This window comes from Lissotriton helveticus, chromosome 12 (genome assembly GCF_964261635.1).
Source record: "Lissotriton helveticus chromosome 12, aLisHel1.1, whole genome shotgun sequence".
Taxonomy (NCBI): Eukaryota; Metazoa; Chordata; class Amphibia; order Caudata; family Salamandridae; genus Lissotriton; species Lissotriton helveticus.
This window is the reverse complement of record NC_136073.1, coordinates 567,901,295-567,928,330: the sequence shown is the minus strand read 5'-3', so window position 1 is coordinate 567,928,330 and position 27,036 is coordinate 567,901,295. Positions and strand designations below refer to the sequence as shown.

Here is a 27,036-nt window from a genome sequence, read left to right as displayed (position 1 = left end):
ACGTATAGACTTCTGGTACCTCTCGTGTTGTGTATGACTTAGTTGGGGGACAAGGTACCGTTAAGTCTTTAAACACTTCTCCCCTTAGGCCCTCCCCTACCCAGTTTGGTTTGTTATTGTCACTGGATAACCTATATTTCAAAAAACCTGCCTGAGAGGGGTGGATAAGTTTGGGTAGAACTTTCTGGAGGCGGTTGGCCAGGATCATGGCTAAAAGCTTACAGTCGAGGTTGATAAGGCAAATAGGCCTATAGTTTTTAGGGAGTGTTGGATCTTTCCCTTCCTTAGACAGGACGGCACTGAGAGCTTCAGATAGTGTGCCTTTCACTTCCCCTGTGTCGTTGAGTTCCTGAAACAGGTGTAGGAGTGGATGTGATAAGAGAGAAGAGAAGCACTTATAGAATTTAGCACTGAACCCGTCTGGGCTGGGGGCCTTTCTGCATTTTAACGATTTGATAGCTTTTTCTATCTCAAAGATCGAGATTGGATTATTAAGGTCGACTTGGTCATCAAGGGAGAGAGACGGTAGGTCGCATTTCCCTAAGTAATCCTGGATTTTGGTTTCCTCCACCTCTTTATTCTTTGCATAAAGACGCTCATAAAAGGCTTTAAATATATCTGCGATCTTGACAGGATCTGAGTGGGCCACTCCAGTTTGATCTTGAATGGAGTTAATCGGGTTTTTCTGCACCTTAAATTTGAGATATGCAGCCAGGCTCTTGCCCGTCTTGTTCGATTCACATAGTTTAAATTGTTTCCTCCTATTCAGCCAGACCCCTGCTCTTTCACTTACTATTTTATTGTATTCATATTTCTTGGTGGCCAACTTATTCAGTGTAGCCTCACTCCTATCAAGCAGGTGTCTGTTCTCTAGGGCAGATGTTTCTCTTTCTAATTCTTCTAGGGCCTTATTATGATCCTTGTTCATGGCTGATCTGATTTTAATAATAACCCCTCTGACAGTACTTTTTTTTTTTGTAAAACGTGTTTTTATTCAAAGGTTTTCAGAAAGGGGAGAGGGGAGGGAAAGAAAGGGGGACAAGAAAGGGTAAAGAAATAGGCGACAAATCCGCCACAAATCCCGCACAGGGGAATCCGTAAAGTTTATTGGGGAAGAAAGCAATGAGCAACTAAGGAGGTTGGAAGGTCCAACAGCTAGCCCAACTGCAAGTCCAGAGACCATTCGATAGTTCGCAGGGTACGCCCAAAAGTAGTCCATGGGCCGTAGAAGCGGGGCGCAGAGCGAATCAAAAGCTCGGAATCCCCCAGGGCTGAGCATTGTCGCAACAAGTAACACCAAAAACACCAAACAGACCCCAACTGTTACCCACCCCACCCCCCACCCTCCCCCCGTGGTGACGACAACACATTCACACATCTCAGCAACCGGGCAGTCGTGCAGTCAGATCAAACTTGAAACAGGTGTAAGGCACGTAGTGTGGGTGGGCACACCGCAGAGGGCAGCCCAGATGACAAGAAACGGACAAGAGGCCCCCAGCGGAATAAGAAGTTTTTAAAATCACCCAGGAAGATGTCCACCATTCTCTCCATGCTCAATAGCTCCCACAGTCTTGCGTGCCACAATGATATAGCCGGGGCATGTGATTTCTTCCACGCCGCCGCCAGCGTAAGCTTAGCCGCTCCCAAGCATAGCCATAGAATGCGCTTGTCCGCCTTAGTTTGATGTTCCAGCAGTGGGTCCCGGAGACCCAGTAACACATGGGCCACCGAGTCCGAGATCGGATACCCAAGTATCTCCTTGATGTGGGCGAGGATCTCCGTCCAGAAAGGCCGAATGATCGGGCAGTCCCACCAAATGTGGTGGAAATCTCCCAGTAGGCCGCACCCTCTCCAGCATCTATCCGACGTAGCAGGGAATATACGATGAAGCTTGACTGGATATAAATACCAGTCATACATAGTCTTTAATTGGGCTTCCCTAAGGCGCACGGAGTGGTTGTGCGTGGCCATATCCCTCCAGAGGTACTTCCATTCTGTATCAGTGATGTCACGATCCAAAAGCACCTCCCACTGTCCCATGTACCGAGGCCGCGGGGAGACCGTGGTAGTCAGAAGCAGGCCGTATAGGAAGGAGATCGTCCCCCGCATCGTAGACGTACGTAGTAAAAAGGACTCGAAAGTGGAAGGCGGACGCGTAGCGGCCTCGCCGACTCCTGGCGATGTCGCCCAATGGAGAAGCTGGGCGTGGTGGTAACGCTCAGCGACCGGGAGTCCATAGTCGCGCATGCAGTTGTGAAAGGTGAGGGGGGCCCTCCCGTGAAACAAATGCGTAAGGGCCCTACATCCCCCCTCTCGCCACTGCCGAAAGGGTCCCTCCTGCGAGGCCGGTGGAAAGGCAGGGTTAAAGTGAATGGGGGTGAAGGGAGACGGAAATGTGGTCCAGCGGTCGTCGCCAGCGACCAAGTCCCACACCTTCAGAACCGTGCTAGTGGGAGTGCTAATGTAAGCATTCCGCGGGCGGTCCCTTTTGGGCTTCCAGATTAAGTCCCAGATGGACCTCCCCGCCACGGCCCTGTCCATATGCAGCCAGTGTTTCTCTGAGAGCTGCTGGGACCATCCCACTATCACCCGCAACTAAGCGGCCTTATAGTATAGGAGCAGGTCAGGGAGCCCCACGCCTCCCTCCCCCCTCGGCCGGCGCAGCGTCGTAAAGGGAATACGAGCCCGACCCCCCTGCCAGACAAATTTCAGTATCAGCGTCCTCAGTTTGCGAAAGAAGGCCAGATCAATAGGTATAGGGAGGGCCTGAAAAAGATATAAAAATTTAGGTAGGAGAACCATTTTGACCGCATGGATCCTGCCGAGCCATGAAAGGAATTTTGGCTTCCAGCGATCCAGGTCACCTCGTATCGAAGCCAGCGGGGGGGGAAGTTGGCCTCAAATAGGGATCCCACCGTAGGTGTGAGGCGTACTCCCAGATATATCAGGGAAGTGGAAGCCCATGGCAGGGGCGTCAGTAAACGCACCTGGCCGACCTCCGCAGCGGACAGGGTCAGGTTCAGGATGTGTGACTTGTTAAGGTTGACTCTGAAGCCCGCCACCTCTTCAAACCGGGAGAGCTCCTCTTGAATAGCCGGTAGAGACTGGAGTGGATCCCCAAGGGACAGCAGGACGTCGTCCGCAAAAAGAGAAATTTTGTGCTGTTCCCCAGTGAAAGGGAGTCCCGTGATGCGGTCATTCTCTCGTATTGCCAGGGCCAGGGGTTCAATACTTAAGGCAAAGAGGAGGGGGGAAAGGGGACATCCCTGTCTCGTACCTCTGGAATGAGGAAAGCTGGCGGAGCGATGACCATTAACCAGTACTCTCGAGGTAGGGCGATTATAGTTCGCACGAATCATCGTGAGGAAGTGGTGTGAAAAGCCAAAGGCGGATAGGGTGCGGAACATAAACCCCCAGTCCACCCGGTCGAAAGCTTTTTCGGCATCTAGACCCACCAGTACGGCTGGAATGCGGAATCTGGAGGCCTTCTCCACCAAGTGCAGCACCCTCCGCAAGTTGTCATGGGTTTGCCGACCCTTAATAAAACCTGACTGGTCCGGGTGAATAATGGCCGGCATCAGGTCTTGCAACCGGCGGGCGATGATAGAGGAGTACAATTTAGCGTCCACATTCAACAGGGCTATGGGGCGGTATGAGGCGCAGCTGGAGGGATCCTTCCCCTGTTTGGGGATCACGGTGATCATAGCCTCCGCCATAGTGCCAGAGGTCTCCCCCGTGGCCGCCATTTCGTTAAAGAGCGAGACCAGGTAGTCAACCAGCTCAGAGGCAAACGACTGGTAGACCTAGGCGGTGTATCCATCCGGCCCGGGAGCCTTATTAGTCTTCAAAGCCTTGATAGCCTCAAGGACCTCTTCCCTAGTGAAGCTAGCCGTCAGTTGTTCGTTGCTACTAACAGAAACCTGCGGTAAGGAGAGGCCCGATAAAAAGGTGTCTTGCGCACTAGGGTCAAGCGAGTCACCAGCATATAGTGCCGCATAGAACCGGCCAAAGATATCCGCCTTATCACCATCTCGGTGACGCACCGAGCCTCCCAGGTCCTGAATCCCCCCTACATATTCCTTCTCCCTCTTCTCTCGAAGTTGGCGTGCCAGGTGTCGGCCTACTTTGTTCCCTTGAGCGTACGAACCTCGACGTAGTCGTAGGAGAGTGAGCTCAGATCGATTGTTATAATGCGCCTTCAGCTTCCCCCTGACAGCCGAAAGCGGGCGAAGTGTCGCGCGGGAAGGGTTCAGTTTGTGAGCCCGTTGCAGACCCTCGAGTTCCGCCTCCAGCCTCTCCCGCTCAACCCTCCGCAGGCGATTAAGGGCCGCAGTAAGACCTATGCAGGTGCCCCTCAGGGAGGCCTTACAAGCGTCCCAAGTGTTGAACACAGAGGTGTCCGAGCTCGGGTTAAGCGCCAAGAACTCCCGAATGGCCTTCCTAAGTTCCCTACAGGAGGCGTCGTCCCGTACAAGCGCCGCTGGGAAGTACCACTTCCGATATCCATCCCCCCTCGGTGACCATTGCAGCAGAAGTACCAACAGGCTGTGATCCGAGACAGAGAGCGGGAAGATTCTTGAATCGCGGACATTTCCCCTGAGGGCCTGGCTCAAAAACACATAATCTATGCGGGAATAAGTATGGTGTACGTGGGAGAAAAAGGTATAATCCCTAGTTTGTGTGTGAACAGCGCGCCAGGCATCTATAAGTCCCAGCTCCCCCACCTTGTCTTTAGTCGCGGTGGAAAAAGTACCAGAGTCCGTCCTCTGGGCCCGGGAACAGTCTAGGGCGAGGTCCCACCCCATATTAAAGTCCCCCATGGCAACCAGATGGCCTTCAACAAAGCTCCCCAACCTATCTAATAAGCCCTGGACATAATTATTTTGCTGGGCATTGGGCACATAGACAACCACAAATGTACACAGTCGGCCACAAAGCATCCCCTTGACCATCAACCACCTGCCTTCTTTGTCACCACACACTCCCATAGGCTGAAATTGAACGGAAGCCCGAAACAGCAGAGCCACCCCCCTGTGCTTAGTAGAGGCAGAGGACCTATAGATGAGAGGATATTGTTTATGACGGAGCCGGAGCTCATCCTTACGGGCCAGGTGGGTCTCCTGGAGGCCCACGACATCTAAGTGATGGTCCAGCAAATATTTCCACATTTTCTGGCGTTTCTGCGGGGAGTTAAGACCTTTTACGTTCCAGGTGCCTATACTAAGAGGCATAAGGATATGTCAGGCCCCCCCGCTCCGCCGCCGCTAGATCCATAATTCCCTGCATTCCCCAGGTCGCGCACCTCACACATTCTCTCACGACAGGCGTTCCTCCCAGCTCACCCCGGGACAAGTCTTCCCCACACTGCCACCCTCCCCAGCTCCAAGAGACCAGCGGCCAAGTCCTCCAGAGACAGAGGCTAAGAGGTCTCCCTGAAGTACAATACGGATGGACACCCGCCATCCAGAACCTGCAAAACACATCCCGCAACCCATCCTTCCGGACAGTAAGCAGCCAACCGTCGCCACCACCAACAACCCCTCCAAAACCCCCACCCCAGTCATACCACCCCTCCGTCCCCCCCTCCCTCCCCACCCCTCCCCAACCCCCCAACTCCCCAAAACCCCAGGTCAAAAACAAACAGAGTCCTGAAAGAAACATACCCTGACGTGAACCCCCCTGGGGGCGTGGGCGGGGATCAGACATCGGATCTCCCAAGGCCAAAGGGCGGGGTGTCTTCTCGAAAAGTACATACATAACCCCGGTACCTGAATGTGCGTGCCCCTCCGGCACCAAGGTGAGCTGCCCGAAGATCAGGCTGCCCCAGAACTCTGCTGCGACGGCGCCAACGTGGCAGAGGCCACTGATGCTACTGCACTCCCACGCTCCTGCAGGCTAGTCGTGTGGTCAGGCCTCCTGCGGTTCGCCTCCGGTCCCACTCTGTGCCAAGACGAGGAGCGGTGTCGTCTCCGTGGCGAAGTACTGCGATGTTCCGGCGCCGGAGTCTCCTCCTCGATCCCCAGGAGTTCCTTCGCTTCCCGAAGGGATCGAATCTGCGCCAGTCTATTCTGCCAATGGAAGATTATGCGGAAGGGGTGGCCCCACGAGTAGGAGATGTTATGCTCTCTCAGATAGGTAGTGACCGGACGAAACTCGCGCCTCTTCTGGAGCGTCGACGCGGCCAAGTCCCGATAAAGCTGAGGACGATGGTCCCGGAATTGCAGGGAGGGGACGTCCCGCGCCTTTCTAAGGATTCGTTCCTTGAGTTGGAAATCATGTACACATACTAGTATGTCAGGGGGAGGGCCCCCATTCCGCCTGGGCAGCCCCACTCTATGGACTCTATCCATTCTGATGTCCTGCAAGTCTTCCTCGTCCAAAATCTGAAGAAAGAGCGCCTGCACATATCCTCTGAGATCTCCCGCTTCGCCATCCCAAGGGACCGCTCGAATGCGGATGTTATTCCGGCGGGAACGATTCTCCAGGGAGGCCGGGGGCTGGGAGCCCTTAGCTGAGCCATCCTTGCCAGGCTTCCCCTTTCGCAAGGAGGTGGCCATCACTGTCGCAGTCCACCGCCGGCGGCAGGCCGAAAGAGCGGTGGGTAGGGGAGCAGAGTTCACCAGAGCTTGCCACAAGAACCAGGCGGAGACACCACCCAACGATCTCCAGCCGCCCCTCGGCGCCCCAATGTCAAAGATGAATCAGGCGCCCCCAATCTGTAGTCCTCGACGTCCCAGCACACAGGAGTTGTACCCCCGGAAGGCAGGCGCGTGGCGGTGTGTTGATAGCAGTTCTGCCAGGGGCCGCAGTGCCAGCCAGGCCCCCTGGGTGTATGAGCCGATCGGGGCGCCCCCCCACGCGACGCAGATCCGCCACTAGGCCCGGTCGAGGGGAAGCCACAACCCCCCTTCAGGAGTCCCGGCCACCAGGGAGATCCGCAAAGGGCCCCAAAGCCGCACCAGCCCGACACTGCGGTTCTGCACCAGAGCCCCGGTCGATCCGCGCACCGGCAGCCTTCCCCATGTCTGTCCTGTAGCAGGGCTCACCGCTGATGGGCCGAGTGCTCGCAGCGCCCTGTGCCACCTCCCAGTCACCAGCAGCCGGACCAAGCAGATGGGGCCCACTCTGGTTCAAGCAGGGGCCTCGGAGCGCACCCTCCCGCAACTGCCTCTGCTCACCACTGCAGGTGCCTATCTTCTCCCCTCGGGTCGTCTCAATGTCCAGGTTTGCACTCGGAGGGTCGGCTCCCAGAGCAGCGTAGACCGCCTCGCGGACCAGGCCTTAGACCCCGATCTCAATTAGGCCGCCGGCCGCGCCGCAGGGCCCGCCGTCCGCGGGTGATAAGCTCCGCCCCCTCCCGGGGTGCAAGGTCACGGCACCAACCGGGTCCGTCCTCGCCGCCGCTCAGCCCCTGTAGTGCCCCGCAGCAACGATCAGGCGCCTCCACTGTTCACCGGTCAGCAACAGAGCTCCTCGCAGCTCCGTCCGGCGCTTCAGCGCTCAGCGCCGCAGGGCCTCGAGGACCGCTGCCAGCTCCGCTCCCACGACCTCGGGCACCAGGAGCGTCGAGGGTTACACCGCAGCCGGCCACCGCTCACAGAAGGCTCCGGAGCGACTCACAGCCCGGAGGAGTCCCTGGGGTCAACGCTGGACAAGGCTATGCAAGGCCCGGCGCCGGAGGGGACAAGAAGCACGTCCTACTCCGTCGCCATCTTGGCCACGCCCCCCCCTGACAGTACTTTTTAAGGCTTCCCAGCGGGTCAGGTCGATGGTGTCTCCCCTCTTGTTATGCTCCAGGTATATTTTGATGGCTGATTCAATGGCAGACCGATATTGCTCCTTCTCAAGTACCTCCTCATTGAGCCGCCAAATAGATTGACGGGTAGACAGTTACACATTGGAGATGGACAGTGAGATGCACGAGTGGTCAGATAGAACCCTTGGTTCTATTGTTGTCTCCTCTATTCTGGGAATGCCATTTTTTGTGATAAATAGATAATCGATACGGGCGTACGAATCGTGTGGAGGTGAGTAAAATTTGTAGTCTCTCCCATCGGGGTTTTGCAACCGCCATGAGTCTACTAAGTTAAAACGAGTACAGAGGTTAGTAAAGGCTTTGTGAGACTTAATGCCGCGGAAGGTACATCGGGAATCCCTATCAAGAGTTGGGTCACGGGGTAGATTGAAATCACCTGCGAGAATATGTACAGCTGAGTCAGGAATAGTTTCAATTTGTTTAGTAAGGTCTGACCAGAAACTTAAATCACAGGTGTTAGGAGCATAAACACTCGTAACATAAAATTCAGTGTCATCTTTGAGCAACTTAGTTGTGACCCACCTCCCATTAGTATCAACGTGGAGGAGAGCAAGTCAACATTAGATTTTTTTGCTATCAGTGTTAAAAAGCCATTTTTCTTGCCTATTGCCTCAGACCCTGACACTTCGACGTAGAATTTGTTCCTAAGTGTATTAAATTGTTTTGCATCGATTTTAGATTCCTGCAGTAGGACAATATCCCCTCTTTGTCTATGGAGGTAATCTAGGATCTTCTGACGCTTAACAGGTGGATTAAGACCTTTGACATTAAGTGAGAGTATTTTCAAGTTGTCCACCCTTACGCCAAGCGATGTGTCAATCGTGGGGAGTGACATAGAGAAATAACAGAAGATCAAATCCAGTCATACACAAGAACTTGCCCGTCATATCGGACCCAATAATAATACATGTCCAGGGCAATGACAGGACAATCAGGAGACAGGAAGCCCAGTGGGCTACAACTATGGACCCTCCCAATGGCGATGGATAGTCAGAGTAACCATAGGACCTGCGGTAAATACAGAGCAAAATGTAGCGGTGTTTGTACAATGCAAATAACAAAACATGAACCTGCAAAAGCAAAATATCAGCAGGCATGAGATAAATATTGCTTGTCGAGCAATAGAAAGCGCCTTTTGGGTTTTGATAATGTGGACAGTCGGACCTTGGTATGCAGCAAATAAAGTTGACATACATAAGAAACAAAAGAAAACTCAAACTCTTACCCCGCCCCACCCTCCCCCACAACCCTCCCCAACCCCCCTCCCCTCCCAACCCACCCATCCCACCCCGAATGAAAGTAGTAGGCATGGTGACGAGGGAAAACAGCCTCCCTCCCATGGCAATGAACAGAAACCATAGTGAAAATTGGAAACTGGATCAGCAAGTAAAATATTGTAAAACAGTGGTTGCCGGAAGTAGTGTGTCACGGGGTCCCTCTCGGCCCGGGCTCGGGCGAAGACCCTAACTCATGTCACTTTCCGTTCTGCGCACAGGATTCCTACGGCCCCTTTAATGCTGCATGGGCTTTCCCGGAACTTGGAGACTCGGCGGTGACGTCATCGCTCCTCGGCCAATCGGAGACAAGGAAGGAGATTATAGCGCTCTACCCGGAAGGCGGTGGCGCGTCTTTGGAAGCCGGATCGAGAGTGGGAGAGGAGTCAACCAGCGTTCCAGTCGAGCTGCCCAGGGGTAACGAGGACAAAGACTCGAGAGACGCTCCAGCGACGGGGTCCGGAACGTCAGGAGGCCACAGAGGACACGAGTCGCCCCGCCGCACTTCAGGAGAAGTGTGGCTACACAAGGTACGGGACCGGTTCAGAGGTCTCGTCTTTTCACGGGGAGGGAGCGGGTAGGGGTGGTTGAGGGAGGTCACGGGACGGGGTGTGGCTGTTTTACCTCTACCCCGAGCACTCGCCTCGACGCCTATTTGCTCTATTGGTGAAAGTCCCTGGTGATCCCTCACTCCCCGCCCCCCTCTGTCAGACCTAGAATACAGGAGACAATCGTAACCCTGGTTCTTGTTCTTTTCTTTTATGTCTTCACGGGAGCACTCGTATGGACCCCTGAATGCAAGGTGGTAACGACAATATCAAGAGACATATCTAGAAGGACTCCCTCATCAGACATCAAGACCCGTGAAACTGCTTTCTTTCAAATGTTTCTTATGACTGTTGTACTCCTGAAATAAAGAAGTACCGTTAAACACAGCATTGGACACGTGCATCCTCCTTCAAGTAACCCCCCCTCTTCCACACGTGACATAGTGCATTCATAAACCATTACACTTTGGTGAAATTCACTCGTGATGTAAGTACGGCAATTTGTGGCACACTTGAGACAGTGTGTTTTCTTTACTACAATCTTCTATAATTCCATCTCTGAACACAGACCCATAGGCTAATAAGCATAATGACAATAAGCTATGCCATTTACATTTAGTCCAGATAAAGATGAAGGTGTGGTCAAAAGTTAATGCATTCTAACGAGAGTAACATGGTACAGGTGAGGTACGGGATGAGCACAGCAATTCGTGGCACACATGCGAAAGCGTACTTTCTCTAATACAGTCTTCTATTACTTTCCTCTGAACACAACCCCGCAGGCTAGTAAATATAATAACAACAAGCTATGTCATAGCTATCTGGATAGGCTACGCCATTAATATTTAGTTCAGATTAAGGTGTGATCATAGATCAGTGAACTCTGCCGGAAATACCATGGTACCAGTGAGGCAGGGCATCCCCCCACCCCCACGTCATCGTTAGTCAAGAACCCGTGAGTCAGGGCCTATGTCCTTAGGACCTATATCAGTAACAGAATGACTTAATAACAGAGTAGTGTTCATAGTATTTATGTGAAACATAACGTAGACAGTAGGCAGGTGGAGCGTAGATAAACTCTTTTTGACACATGAGATTAGGAACCTGTATAAGGAAAAGGATACTCATTTAGGAGCAGCTGCGGAATCCGGCGTTGTCATGTCCATATGGAGATCATCTGGGCCATCTAAGAGTGTTTTGAGTCTCTGCGGATCCGTGAAGATCTGAGGAGCACCCTGAATGACCACACAAAACTTTGCTGGACCTATGAATCCAAATTGGTGGCCCAGCGACCGCAGCTTCGGACGAAGAGCAAGAAAGGCCTTCCTCACATCAACAGTCTCCTTGCTGTAATCCTGTGAAATGAAGATCTTGATGGATTTCCACAGAATGTGGTTATTTTTGCGTACAAGGTATCAAATTTGTTCCACATGCTGATATCTTAGGGGTTTACAAACCATGGGCCTGGGACCTTTTTGGCTCGGAGTGATTCTGCTGGGAACTCTGTGCGGCCTGTCGAATTCGAGCGGCTGGTGAAAAGTGAGGTTAGTTGCTTGCGAGAACCATGACTCCAAGAAGGAAACACAGGAGCTGAAGGCTTCCTCTGAGCCTTCCGGTATGCGTAGGTTCCCCCTTCGATTCCTATCTTCCAACTCGGATAACCTCCTTGTCATTTGATCTGAGGAAACAGAAAGGTTCTTAAAAGTTTTGCAGATTTTTGTCTCAGAATCTTCTGGGCGGCTGATTCGTGTTTCCGTTTCAGTGAGTCTGGAATTGGTGTCTCGAATATCTTGTCTCATGGCAACGATTTCCTCCTTTGTGGATTTCGCTAGGTCATGCACTTCTGCAAGCTTATTTAAAATGGTATCCATTGTGTCATTGATGTCCTTCCTGCCCTTGACAGGTGAAACTGGTGCCGGTGGTTCGGCCTTAAGCCTCTTAAGATTTTTTGCTTCCTTCTCACTCATGGTGTCATTTGTACGATGCTTTGATACTGCGGCTCCCCTACTTCACTTTCTGAGAGGGAGGCCCAATAGGCAAGCCCGAGGGCTGATGAGATTGTGGAGGATAAACAGTGCTCCGGGGTAATCACCTGTAATTTAGTGTGTGTCACTGAGGGCGTATGTTTGATGAGAGCTCAAGTCATAGAAGGTGTGATTGTGCCAGCAGTGAGTTAAGGAAAGGCCCAATTACAGCGACATTCCCAGTCAGGTGCCGATTGCCAAGCGGTGTCGGGTAACCTGTGTCAGGTGATAGCCGCAGCATAGATCAAGAGGCCAGGTGAACCAAAGTTGTAGTTTGCCTTGTCTGCTCTGCTGTGCTTGCATGTGTTGCACTGTTTGCTACTTTTAGCTTGCTTTCATCAGATCGCCTTATTTTGCTGTGCTTTCCTTTGTTTAGCTCGTTCTGGTTTAGATTTGCCTATTTTGCTTAGTTCATCCTGTTTGTACGGTTGTGCCTGCTCGCTATTTTCACTTTACTTGTTTTGCTGTGTTCTGAACTCTGGTGTAATGTTTTCTTGCTGTTAGCCTGCTGTTAGTCTGTTGTTAGTCTTGAGGGCATGAGCAGTTGTATTCAGTTTTCTGTCACATGCATGTTATCTGGGCATGCTTGTTTCCTGCTTGTTGTATTATTGTTGTATTAAGTTCATGAGTTTGAGTTCATTTGTACTCCAGTGTGCTTGGTCATTGGCACTCCTGTGTCATGAAGACCCCTTTTTAAAGTGTTTTTTAAAGTGCCTGTTGCTTGTTGCCTTTTGCAAGCCTTCTCTTGACCGCTGCCTTCTGTACTGCTTCACATGCTGCATGGGATTGCATGTGATTGTACTTACGTGCTGCATGCACTGGGGAGCACCTTGGAGCATGCAATGGGTGTTTTTACAGCCAGATCAGTACTGTGGGCTATTGTGTTTGTGTTCCATCAGACTTCGCACCCAGTGCCTGAAAATAGCAGACAAATGCCCCTTCCAAGCGCTACCATCCATCACCAATATTCCATCGGTGGATCCGAATTGCAGTCTGTTAGCGCGCCCGCCATTTTCTGATTTCACAAGGACCTCCGTACACGTATTCGTGAAACCGCACCGGGGACACAGGGAAGCCTCAGTGTGGAGCCAGGTGGCAGCGCGGGAACCTGATCATTAGCGCAGATTAAGCGATCGGTTTTGAGCAGCTTGTGGGTCCTTTATATACACTGTGAGGCCCAGTTGCTTGCCTATGTTCTGGGCGCGCCCGCCATTTTGTGTGGAACGATCGCGGGTAATGTCGGATCTCGTTAGGTAGGGCGAGCGGTGGAAAGCAGTAAACGGCGCGCTCCTCAGACCCCCACTTACTGACTTTATGGTAGTTTGGGAGGTCCACTGCGTAGCGGGTGCCTGTGGGCCCAGTTAGGCGTTCAGCTACTCGGGCTCAGCCTCTGCGGGAACCCCGCCGATCTCTCATTGCCAGCAGTGCTCCTCCCTGAGTCGGAGCTCTCTCAACGTACTCCGCACTGGAGCCCGATAGGACTGTCAAAATCAGCCACGAGTGAATCCAAACCTTCCGACCACCGAATCCGTCTCTAATGATGATGGTGCTTCGGTTTATGCGTTCCAAATGCATAAAGATCTGGTCGCCACGGGAGGAGGTGAAGCTCTAAGCCGCCATTTCCTCCGGCGTTTCAGTTGTATGTCTTTTGCCATGGGTAATTCTTTTCTTTCACGTTTCGAGGTTGGATCTGCAGAGACCCACTTTCTGATCTTAGGTCAGCGCTCACAATTTGATGGGGTCAAGTAAAATGTTCAATAGGACTTCTCAAAGAAAACAATTACAATACTTCATTCTCATTTCTATTTTCTTATAGATTTCATTAAAAAAGAAACCATATAAACTTCCTATCCTAAAATAATGCAAAAATAATGAATCTCTCCATTTATTTCAGTCACACAATACTTATGAAAACCCAAACAGCAGATGATAAAGATGCATTGAATCATTCCATAATAAAAATTATACATTTAAATGTGATAAAACAATATTCTTTTTGAAAATATGACAATTGCACCGAGACTACAGTTCTGATCGCAATTGCATATCAAACTCTTCAGTCTACTAAGAAACATGCCGTAATTGAAAATGGTGAGTTAGCACGGCTCAAGACCTGAAAAAAGAAGGGGGGGGGCGACTCACCAAGATAGGCAGAATGGGTGTGACATTACTGTGCTGGACATCCCTGCATGTGGCATCACAGTAAGTGACATCACCAAGTGTGACATCACATGTGGTATCATAGGAAGTGGCATCACAGCCCTTGACCATACAGGAAGTGACATCCGATCTTAAGACCCTCACTTAGGTTTAACAAGTCTATAATGAGTTCATTTGAACTTGTTACAATATTTAACAAATTAGATTTTGCTTTGGGTTTGTGCCAAAATATTGAGAGACCAGGCGAAAAATCTGGGCCTCAACTTTTTTTAATCTGCTACAAAGAAATTAGCAATAAGGAGAAATGTGGCAGTAAATCGGTCCTGCTTAATTGGTTGCAATGTCTATTGTTGTAGGAAACTAATCCTATCGTGTTTGGTATCAAACGTGTTGGAATCGTACCTCTACACTGTGGGAGGTATGATTTCAAGCACTGGAATGGGCCTCTGTTAGGCTCTCAGTGCTCCTGGTGCCAGTCTTCTAGACCCAAGCGGTACAAAAGGGGGTGGTGATGGACGGAGCATATGAACCAATCAAACACTCACACCCAGTCCACAGATCTGGGTTTAATCCATCACCGTTCTTTAGCCCACTCTGCCACCCCAGTTCAAACATGGCCATATGCAAATCAGTCTGACCCTGCGCCTCATGGGAACAGTCCAGCCCGAACTGCCAAGCCATGCCTTCCCTGGACCAGAAACAAGCTTCCTAGGACCGGTTTCTGGCATTCCAGCCGTCTTCAGCCAGGCTTGCTTGAATCCAGTGGCAAAGTGAGCAAGGGACTCACGTCTGAGCATACCCTGCCAACTTATGGCGAACAAAGCGGTACAAAAGGGGGTGGTGATGGACGGAGCATCTGAAGCAATCAAACACTCACACCCAGTCAACAGATCTGGGTTTAATCCATCACCGTTCTTTAGCCCACTCTGCCACCCCAGTTCAGACATGGCCATATGCAAATCATTCTGACCCTGAGCCTCATGGGAACAGTCCAGCCCGAACTGCCAAGCCATGCCTTCCCTGGACCAGAAACAAGCTTCCTAGGACCGGTTTCTGGGATTCCAGCCGTCTTCAGCCAGGCCTGCTTGAATCCAGTGGCAAAGTGAGCAAGGGACTCACGTCTGAGCATACACTGCCAACTTATGGCGAACAAAGCGGTACAAAAGGGGTTGGTGATGGACGGAGCATCTGAACCAATCAAACACTCACACCCAGTCAACAGATCTGGGTTTAATCCATCACCGTTCTTCAGCCCACTCTGCCACCCCAGTTCAGACATGGCCATATGCAAATCAGTCTGACCCTGTGCCTCATGGGAACAGTCCAGCCCGAACTGCCAAGACTAGACCCAGGCAGCACAACAAGGCTGCTGCCGACCAGAGAAACAATTCTGCCCTCCTGCTGCTGAGCCAAGCTCAAGCAGGGGAAGGCAGAACACTAGGTGTCCTGTCACAGGGAGGTGTGACCACCTCCCAGACAGGATGTAGTGTATTGGGGCCGGGTGGGTGCACTTCCCAGCGCCACTCAGTGTGCATGAGGGGTACATTTGGTGCCTCCATGCATAGTCCAGTTCAAACCAGCTCTGGGAGCCGTTGGCTCCTGCTCTGGCGTGAAACTGGACAAAGGACATGGGAGTAACCTCCCCCCAGACCAAACCTTCCCCTGGGAGGGTTCCCTGAATCGTTCCAAACCTTTCCTTAGGGTACTTAAGGGCTTATCTGAGGGTAGGTCCCTAGATTCGTCTTGGAACAAGATTCAATTCAGACACCACTCCAACTTCTACCGTCTGGGCACTTTGGACTTCGCTGGACTTCGTTTGGGCTCGACTTCGTCCCCCTATCAGTCTGCTGCATTGTCCGTGCCTGTGCACCTTACAGGACCCTTCCAAGGCCTGTGGGCATCCAAGACACCAGAAGAAATCTCCCTTGAAGTGAAGGAGTCCCTTTGCTGCATCTGCAGGCACTGCAACTAAGCTGACCAGTCTGCTGATCCTGAGCTCCTACTGACTCTGAAAGGTTCAACAACACATGTGGAGGTTCTCCACAGCTCTCCAGGCCTGCCCTCTCACCAAGTTTGAGGACCGTATCCCTCGTGGGAGCCACAGGAGCCAAACCCCTGAGCACCACGTCGACTTGCCATTGCAAAGGTTTGTTGGCTTCCTTCCACCAAGATCTTCGGGCTCCAAGTAGCCCCAACCACAAGTATCTCCAGTGACCAAAGTCTTTGTCCACATTGCATCGTTTGCACCATGGCCTGCATCTTTTAGTGAGCTGCTAGAGATCCTCTTGCGACTCCAGTGCCCCCAGCCTGTGGGTCCTGTTGAGGGTCACCTTTGTTTCTTTTGGGCTCCCCTGATTGCTTGGGCCTGCCCTGACTCCCCTGCTTGTGGTGAGTCTCCATAACCTTGCTGGTCCAGACATTGCACCTTCTTCGACTTCTACGTTGTTTACAGTTGCCAAGGCTTGTTGGTGCTTCAGACGGACACCGACCTCTCAATTCTCGACATCCAACGTGGGACAGCTTGTGCATGGCTCCTGGTCTTCCTCAGTGTCGCTTAGTCCTCACAGCTGCAGAGTCAAGGTCACGGTCAACTCTCCTGTAACACCCGACATCGTCGGCATTCGTTTTCCAGATCTCTTGGTCACTCCTGTGTGACATAGACTGTCCCCTCTGCTTGCAGGTACTTCTGATCCTGAATCCACCTTCGGATTCCACCGGACACTTTCTCCTTCTCCAGCAGCGGCATTTTCCTGAAGTCCTCCACTGAGTTTGGCGGCGGTTTCCGACACCACTTCACATCTATGCACCCGGCTTCTCTGGTGTAGGTAACGCGAGTACTAAGGTATCCACGGGTGGGGTGGCTCTCCAACCTTCTGTCTTCCACAGGGTTTCTTCATGGTTCACTGGGAAGTGTCCTTAATTTTTAAAATTGCAATCGCGACTTACACATTGATTTGTACAGAGAACGAGGTTGTGTTCCCACACTGCGCACGAACTCCGTGGGGCTCACTCATCTTGGGTGGTTCCTTGGGTCTCCAGCACGTCTACGTCCTCTCGACATGGTCTTGACCTGAGTCGTGGTTCTTATACCACTAGCACTTTCTTAGAATATGGTTTGGACCCCCCCTCCCCTCCCCCCTCCGGGTCCACTGTGTATTTCGTGCTATTATGTGAGATCTTTGTGTGCCAGCTAAATCTCAGAGAATAATAATGGTAACATAACTCTGGAGGCTACCGTATTTTCTGGAGATCTGTGTTTTGCCTAGTTGTAATTTGGAATCAAAGTAGCATAGAGGATTAATATGTTTCCTGCAAAGCACATTTTGTAACACGCAGATGACAGATTTTTATTTTATGTAAATTGGCAAGAGGGTTACTGCTTTTAAGAAAGAGATCATTTTGTTACTTGCAGCTCAAATTTTAATCCTTCAAATATAGCACAGTGAGTTCTGAAGGCCATGTGCCTCCAACACCTTGTAACCCTCACTGTCTTATGTAACACATCCTTTATATTGATGTACACACATGATGTATTGTCAATAAATAATCTGTATGTGTGATGTAAAGTGCTCTGACATCCTGCACTGGGATGAGTAGTGCTAAAGTGCTCTAAAAGAAATAAAACAAAATAGTGCTATTTAAATTGTTTTTGTGCAAATATTGGGGAAACCAACACATCTGACATTCTTACAGTGTTTGTTCACTCCCTGTGTGTAAGAGATAAACAAAGTCAAAAGCATTTCTCTGTGAAGTACCTGTGCAGTGATAAGTTGTGAGTCCACTGCTTCTAGGTGTGAGGCTACTGATAGCTTCCAGCTAGGATACTCCAACAAAAAGAGGCCTGATGGCCTGTTAACTTTGGCTTTAGTTATGGGCGAAGTGGGAATCTGATAAGCCCCTTCCCCGCTTGCATGTTCTGCTCAGAACAAAAGCAGACAAAGTGCAGGTGCTGCTGAAGGTGTCCCGGGACGACTTCAGCATATCTCCGTGGGGCCCAACCTCTTGGCAGGGTAGACGGTCAACCCTCTGAAAATAGTTTATAAATGGCATCTACCCACGACTCAAGCCCTTTTAGGGCTAAGGACAGGTTGGTGATGAGGGAAGCACGTGCTAGAACTTTGATTTTTTTTTCTACATTTAATCATAATTATGCTGCTGTGCCCCAAACTCATTCAATCTCTTATATATACACTGAGATACTACGATTTTTATTTCCCAAGTACCACCTTCCCCACAAAGATCAGTCACTCACAACAGTGCTCAACCACATGGACTCAGCATCGACTAGCAAAAACAACATGCCTGCATCAACACACTGAATACTGGTGTGATACTGCACTCATAGAGCTGCTCCTTTTTTAAGTGGCACAAGACCACTCCAGCTAAATGAAAGGAGGGTTCAGAGAGCAGCCAAATGCAAGTAAAACCCATAGGACAAGGCTCTTAAAACCAACTTGAGAACGTATCCAACTTCCCAAAAATATGGAACCACATAATCAAGGTCTCCAAACCTGATTCCAACACTATGAGCAGGCTTCCTGTTCAAGGCTTAGCTCTCAGAGGACCCAAAAACGGAGGCCATCCTCTTCTAGAAATACCTTCTAACCCATCCAGCACACCCTACTACAAAATATGAGAGCTAGAACTGGTATTTCTGGTCATGATCAGAAGCCCTGCTTGGCCAAGACCTACCACCTGAAAGTAAACTGATGTAATCACACACTAAATGAGGAGGGAGGTGTATACTGTTCACTTGAAGCAGACAAAGGAGTACCCGTGAGTTTCTTCATAGCGGAGTTAAAGTGCATTATTATGCAGACTAACCCCTCAAAATACACGGTTAAACTATTCCTCATGTACAGTCAGCTGGGAGGAACCCGGCGTCATTACCTGAATTATGAACTTCTCTGATGCATGGCTGTACTTTGCCAGTACTCCAGTTGGGATTGGTTCTTGATACTGGAATTGAGGATTATAAGTGTAGTTAGATTGGAAGAATTTTTCCTTCTCCTGGTCCACATTCGTTGGTCTCAAGGCCACCAAAAGGCAAGGGCTCTTCGTGCCATTGCAAACCTCCCGACTGTTGGATTTAGAGATATGTGGAACAGAGGTGGCAGTACACATCCGCCCACTGCCGCCTCCACCACTGCTGCTGCTGGTGTTGACAGTGCAGGAGCTCTCACTGCGGCGCATCCATGTGCAGTGTCCCATGTACCCAGGACAACCTGGGGGCTTCCAGACCTCGGACTTCATTGATTGCGATTTTGTGCAGTTGGCCTTAGATGGTGTTTTTGTTCTGTTGGGAGGTGCAGAAGAGGAGGTAGAGCGCAAGGAGGGTGTGGGGGCAAGAGAGCTATGCAGTCGAGGTCCACACTGCTCTGGCCTTTTCTTCCCCACTGCATCTTGGCTAGAGCCAGAGGCCAAGCTCGGCATACTTGGAGTCTTTCTGTGTGTCTGGGAAACTGAACCCAGCACCATTGTCCCCGATGGGGAAAATGCTGACAGCGCGAAATAAAGGTACAGCAATCCAGTCTGCCAAATTCCTGCGTCACCTAGCAAGACAAAAAGACATGATGAAAAGGAGGATAGGGCAAAACCTCAACAAATTAAAACAACAAGTCCCTAAAGTCTTACCTGCAACATACAACAGCTTGCATATGCCCATATAACTAGATCCTAAATAAAGTAAGCTTTACCCAGTGCTGGCTGTCACCTTGGGGAGAATAGCATTAAAAACCCAGTAGACTGCTTTGCATGCAATTTCAGTCATTCATCCAGAGGTTAAACTGTTCTTGTGCTGATCCTCAGTAAGCTTTGAGCCCTGCCATGTCTAAAGACTGCCTGGTGCAGACAGCCCTCCCAGGGACTCAAGCACGATAACAGCCACTGCATCATTCCAGCTGGAAAGCTCGGAGCCCACCACCATCCTCACTGCGTGTGTACCACCACTGTGCACGAGGCCCTGAAAATCTGAGTTGCCTCCATCTGCCTATCATGCAAAGACTGCAAGAACTTTGCAGTTTACTTCTGATTCACCAAGGAGGTCAGAGGGAACATATTACCTTAGTACCCTTGGAGGTTGTGGGGCTAGGGAGCCAGGTTATCCAAGTGATACACTGGTGTATTTACCCATCGCATTATTTGGAGGGTCACTGCTTTTCAGATTGTTCTTCTGCATCTGTACATTACTTCTGGATTACTGTCTGCTCTTAGGACAACGCTATATTCTAAGGTTGCCAGCCTTACGTCTCTGGTCATTCAATTCACCCAGGCTGCCTTTTCTTTTGGGGGTATGGCCAAGCCTGATGCACCATTATCAGTCCCCCATCTGCAGCAGTTTCCCCTTATTTCATCTGCCACTGCAAGGATCTGCTCAAGTCCAACAACTTTGTCTAGCCTCATAAGAAGCCACTATTTTCTTCAAATGCCCAAAATGCATGTCAGTAAGTTGCATTAGAGCCCACACCAACGTAGAAGCGAACTAAATAGCCCCGTAAAGTGACACTGTACACAGTTATCACTTGCGCACTTACTTACCCTTTCTTTCTCTCAGCACAGTGGTTATAGAAGTATTGTATTCATGCAATGTGTATAGCCAGGCCTGCACCCACTTCTTCCTTTGTAAGTGCTATACAAGTCACTGCTTCACCCTGTTGCCTCGGAGGTCGTGAACCCAAAACCAAGAAACCCTCCAACAACTCAATCGATTCTCCCCATTCCTTGAGGGTGAGGGAAATGCATGCACTTTCCTGTAATCTCTCTTCATTCTAAGTCCCCTTGCCTTTTCCCCACTTGTGAGGACAAGGAGCTATGCCTTCTGTGTAACATCTGCATCCCAGCTAAGTAATTGAAAATCTGCTCCAAAATGAGCGCCTCCCTTTCTGCAAATGTCCCTAATTAGCCACAGCCTTTGGTACAGTGAGCATCGTCTTCCATGCAATACATGTTACTTCCACAGAAGTTAGTCGTACTCCACCTCGGGATGGGCAATTAAAGCTTTTTGTAGGTAATTAGCCCCACTTACCTCACTTTGAGAGTTAGAGTCATTGTAATTGTATAGCGCTTCTTACAGAGGCAACAGCATGCTATTGGACAGAGAACGTGATATACTATGAGGAAGTGCTTCATCTGAAGGTGGTTGTATTGCAAAGAGCTTTATAAATGAAGCATTTTCGTGTCATATGTGATAGATGAGAACTGTGTTCTTTGCTTGTCTTGGAACTTAAAGCTTAAAAGTATTGTGGTGAGCAAACAGGGACAGTGAGAGCACATGCAATTTACATAAACCAAATGATGAGCAATTTAGTAGCAATTTTGTTTCATGTACACAATCATTAAACCCCTTTCCCATGTGTGCAATTAGACCTTCTCTTTTTGCTCATGCACAGAAAAAAGATCCAACCCTAGCTGCTATTAGTGCTGGAAATAATGGAGATCCATCTGGATCCTTGATCCAGCAGCTATTATTGAGCCAGATCTGGGACCCGGGCCAGCCAAGTGAAATGTGCTGACTTTTCCCTGGTGCAACGGGACACACTCAGCGGCGCTGGCACTTTGTGTGCTTTGAATTCAACTGATCAACATTCAGGGAGTGACAGAAGCCTCTAAATGTCTGTGACAGCTGGGCCCAAAACAAATGCACCACTGACAGTGCCATGGGAATCTCCTCCTGACTGGGAGCTATAGCTGGAGCTTAACACCTTGATGCCAAGAAACAAAGATAATAAGCTGATCACTTCACAAGTGCTCAAGGGATAAGCTATGATTTGCATGTCAGAGATATGCATGCACTCTAAGCATGTGAGAAGCATCTGTCTATATGTGTAACTGTGGTAATAACCATGTATACATCTATACCCAAAGCAACTTGTTTAGCAAAATTATTATTTAAAAAAAAAAGGGAGGAAAAGGGAGTATAATGCTAAACTTATGCTTTGCAATTTGCATGCAGCTCCTTGATGCCAGTTTATAACTCACTAAGCTATAATACAAGCATACCAGGATTTCGCAGTTCAAGTCTTAACCTCTTGACTTATCTATGTAAAATATACATCTGTGATCTGGCTGATACATGTTGCGTTTTACGGTGGGCACATGAACTCTCAATGTTATTTTATGAGCCAACACTGTGAACAAGACTACATCATAAGATCCCGAGTAAGTGCACTGACCATCACAGCTATCAAACTTTTCTGCAGCATTTGCATTAAACCTCACGTTACTTTAAAACGCAGCCTGTTTGAGAAAAGTAAGTCTGATCACAATTACATTAACACTTGCCCAGCTGCGAAATTCTTTGCCTCAATATTAAAAAATATATAATAGGCATACGAGTTGCCTGTCACATTTCTCTCGTGATTCCGCCCACTAGCTGATGTCACGCCTCCACCTCCAAATTGTAGGACCCCGGAATAATTATTTTCCCTATTTCTAGCACTGGCCACCTCTTCTCTGCTATTGGAAAAAATATATGTTCCTTTGCCAAACGAAATGCACAGTTTTAATCTCCGCCCTCCCAGTGATTACACTGTGCCTCCAAGCAGCAGAATATTTGCGTCTAGGCACTAGTCTCACCCCGTTCGAACTCACCCTTCTTCGCAGCGAAGGCCGCACACCGTCAAGTCACTTTGATGTCATGACGCTCTCCCAGATTCCCCAGCCGCGGCTACTACAGGTACATCAGAAGCCGCGGAACCCCTGCAAAAGCCCCGCCTTTTAAAGGGGCAGTGCAGCACAGCCTCTCCGCCCAATGCGCATGCGCCCTGGTGATGTTGCGGTCTGATGGCCATTTCTCTGAGGATGGGTGTAAAGTCAACGCGTGTCACAATGCGACAAATGACATCGCGGGTCCTGGTCACTCACTGGCGCGCTGTATAACAGAGAGAAACGCCACTCTCGCTCAAAGTGAACCGAGCGCCGTTCTGGATTGTATTTCAGTGGTGCTGTAACTGCGGTAAAAACTGCGGAGGAAGGCTCAGGACCGGCGTTTTAAGTATCCCTCTTTGAGAGTGTGTCTCATCTCTTGCAGAACCAGCCTCACCAATGAACGGTGTCCGTGGACGGTGACATTAATAGATCATCTATGCCCAGCTGTTTTTTTTTTTGTGTCTGCCTTCGGAGAACTTTGACTCGTGTATCGTATTTCATAGGTGAAAAAACAACAACATTCAAGGGTACTTATTTATTTAATGCAGTTTTATATAGCGCAGACTTTACCCAAAGGTGTCAGAGCGCTTTACAATAGAACCAAGTACGTTACATAAGGACATTTGTACAGTAGCAAGTTACAAATACAAGCAGGATAATTAAAAAAAGTAAAAAATAAGATAAGATGGCAAAATTAGGTTAATACAGGTATAGAATACATATTTACAACGTTGTGCTTAAGTGAATGCCAAGTGGCTTGAGGGTCATGAAAAAGGGGTGAATTATTCCTGGAAGTGTCTTTGGAAGAGAAGCAATTTAGATCTGTTTAGAATGTCCGACTAGAGGCAGTGGTTTGGATGATTGGAGGAAGCGGGTTCCAAATTCTAGCCGCATTGGCATAAATCTTTCCTTTTTAGGTCTCGCCTGTCGATGCGCATGCGCATCGAGCTTGCGAGCCTATTGCGGCTTAAACAACCTTTAACTAAGAAGCAAGGAATCGTGGCGATTCCTTGCAGTGCCCGTGACTTTTAAGCTCAGTGCGCATGTGCATTGAGCTTAAAAGCGCGTGCACATCAGTTCCCTCAGCCGCAATCGCCGTCTGTTCGCTCAGCCGCATTCCTCCGACACCTTTTGAAGTGAAGCTTAGCTTCACTTCAAAGGCCCGGCTTCTTCACACCCACATGCCGCTCTCCCCGCTCCGCCCCCTCCCCTGCCCGCCGTGTGCATTTCTCCTCCACCCCCTCCCCACAGCAATGCCCTCCGTCTTGTTTTTTTTACCCGCGACTCTACTTTAGCTTAAAAACATGTTCCGATAGGAAGTGCATCACATTGGTAATTTACAAAGATTTGCTCTGTTTTCCTGTGGATAAACCATGCAGTAGTCGAACACACGATTTGATCAATGTATTGCTGTTTAGAGTACATTCCTTTTGCAGGTCTTTTTGTCATCATCGTGAAAACCGTGACAATGTCAAGTCTGCATACATGCGCGAAGGCAGGCCTTTTTTATAAGCGCTCGTCTCAGTGCTTGGTTGCCGGGCTGTCTGACATTGCCAGCCTCCCAATTACAGCCATTTCGACAGGCTGTAATCAATAACATTTGAAATGACCGTGTGAGTCGCCTGTCTTTTTTTTCCACATGCTGGAAGCTGCTGCGACAGCGCTCAGAAATGGCTTTAATTCACAGCCAATATTGTCTTTTTTTCCACACAGTGTCTCCGCAAACAACCACAGCGATAGCTCGCATGAAATGGGAAAATGGTTGGAAGGGGTTAACAATTCAGTAAATACAGCTGATAAGTTCCCGATGCTTCTACACAGCGCGCACACCACCTTTCCCTGAAGCCTTTTCTCAAATTCACCCGTTTATCAAGCCACAGTAAAAGCATGGTGTGGATCTTTGCGAAACTCCCTTTACAGATTCCGCCGTGTCGCATTTCTCCTCCCCCCTCCCCTTATCTGCCTTTCCCTCCGTCTTGTTTTTTTTTTTACCCGCTCCGCCCCCTCCCCTGCCCGCCGTGTCGCCTAATCTAACTAAATCCTTGGCCGATCACAGCAGTGTATGCTAAACCGTGCACTAAATTAATAAATCTTGCATTAGTATTCTGATAACAGTAAGAATGTTCAAATGTGTTTTTCATGATTGGGCGATGAATTTAGACTAAAATGATACATGTAGGGCGTTAGAGGAATGAGTTAAATTCATTTGCGGTCCATTCTTCAAGCAACTTCCATTGCTAAAAACAGTTCAAACCTCGAAGTTGGTTCAAAACCAGATTCATTCTTTATGAACGAAGTGCCTCCTCCTTGCTTTGTGGCAAATAGTCTTGCTCAAGTGAATCGATGTGTGACCAAATGTAGAAAAAAAAATGCCCTAAAACGAATCGAGCTTCGAATCTACTTTAGCTAAATAACATGTTCCGATAGGAAGTGCATCACATTGGTAATTTACAAAGATTTGCTCTGTTTTCCTGTGGATAAACCATGCACTAGTCGAACACACGATTTGATCAATGTATTGCTGTTTAGAGTACACCCTCAACCCCTCACCCTCACTCACCCTCACTCACCCTCACCCTCACTCACCCTCACTCACCCTCACCCTCACTCACCCTCACCCTTACTCACCCTCACTCACCCTCACCCACACTCACCCTCACCCTCACTCACCCTCAATGCCTCACCCTCACTCACCCTCAACCCCTCACCCTCACTCACCCTCAACCCCTCACCCTCACCCACCCTCAACCCTTCACCCTCAACCCCTCACTCACCCTCAAACCCTCAGCCTCACCCTCACCCTCACTCACCCTCAACCCCTCACCCTCACTCACCCTCACCCTCACTCACCCTCAACCCCTCACACTCACTCCCCCTCACCCTCACCCACCCTCACCCACCCCCACCCACCCTCACCCTCACTCACCCTCAACCCCTCACCCTCACTCACCCTCAACCCCTCACCCTCACTCACCCTCACTCACCCTCACTCACCCTAAACCCCTCACCCTCACTCACCCTCACTCACCCTCACTCACCCTCACTCACCCTCACTCACCCTCACTCACCCTCACCCTCACCCTCACTCACCCTCACTCACCCTCACCCTCACTCACCCACACTCACCCTCACCCTCACTCACCCTCAACCCCTCACCCTCACCCACCCTCAACCCTTCACCCTCAACCCCTCACTCACCCTCACTCTCACTCACCCTCAACCCCTCACCCTCACCCACCCCCACCCACCCTCACCCTCACTCACCCTCAACCCCTCACTCACCCTCACCCTCACTCACCCTCAACCCCTCACACTCACTCACCCTCACCCTCACTCACCCTCAACCCCTCACCCTCACCCACCCTCACCCACCCCCACCCACCCTCACCCTCACTCACCCTCAACCCCTCACCCTCACCCTCACTCACCCTCAACCCCTCACTCACCCTCAACCCCTCACCCTCACTCACCCTCACTCACCCTCACTCACCCTCACTCACCCTCACCCTCACTCACCCTCCCTCACCCTCACTCACCCTCACTCACCCTCACTCACCCTCACCCACACTCACCCGCACCCTCACTCACCCTCAACCCCTCACCCTCACCCACCCTCAACCCCTCACTCACCCTCACTCTCACTCACCCTCACTCACCCTCAACCCCTCAGCCTCACCCTCACCCTCACCCTCACTCACCCTCAACCCCTCACCCTCACTCACCCTCAACCCCTCACACTCACTCACCCTCACCCTCACTCACCCTCAACCCCTCACCCTCACTCACCCTCAACACCTCACCCTCACTCACCCTCAACCCCTCACCCTCAACCCCTCACCCTCACCCTCACTCACCCTCAACCCCTCACCCTCAACCCCTCACCCTCACTCACCCTCACAACACATATTGTGTTACAATAGGTGTCACATTTGCGAAAGATAAAACTATCTAGAGATGTAGCATAACCACCAGAGCTGCCATATAAGTCACGTAAATACAAAACATGTTGCATTCCAAATGCTATAGGTGTCACTCATCCATTTGCAAAATGAAAAATGTCAAACTCTTCTATTGCGAGACCTATTGCATTTTCAATGCTTGTTGAAAGTAGGGGGCTTGAGCAGTAAGTTTTCAGCATTGCTGAAAAGGGTACTTTGAACGGGAATGTAATTGTACTTATAAAGCGCTTACGACCCCTGACGAGGCGTTAAAGTGATTTTCGTTGAGAAGCACGCTACTCTAGGACCCAAAATTGACTTGTATAGGGAAATATAAGTTAATTCGAGCGGTGGACACGTGAATTTGTTAGCTGGATTTAATAGGATAAAATGAAAAATAATCACCATCCAACCTATTTTACTATCTGTGTAGCACCTTTCGTGCATTCTTGTGCTCATTTATACACCCAAGGCCACATTTGTGCTCTACAGTACGCCGAATTTAAAGGACAAAGAATGAACACATTTATAAGGGAAGATAAGGCATTGTCCCTATTGCACCTACTTGAGAAAAGGGGAGGTTGGTGGAAGGTCATTAGGGAAAAGATGTGCAATTTTTGGGTTCGCGTG

The 27,036-nt window shown here is 49.9% G+C and overlaps 1 protein-coding gene across 1 annotated transcript in view; it reads right to left on the bottom strand.

Moving 5' to 3' along the window:
• The window catches only part of MATCAP1 (microtubule associated tyrosine carboxypeptidase 1), a 247,986-nt gene extending 225,489 nt beyond the window's left edge, over positions 1-22,497 (bottom strand). The window contains exons 1-2 of the mRNA XM_078669490.1: positions 22,412-22,497; positions 18,713-19,374 (exon numbers count right to left, since the gene is read on the bottom strand). Of these exons, the coding sequence (XP_078525616.1) occupies positions 18,713-19,300 (588 nt within the window). The 5' untranslated portion in view covers positions 19,301-19,374; positions 22,412-22,497. The remainder of the gene's footprint in view (positions 1-18,712; positions 19,375-22,411) is intronic.
• Positions 22,498-27,036: the final 4,539 nt, after the last annotated feature.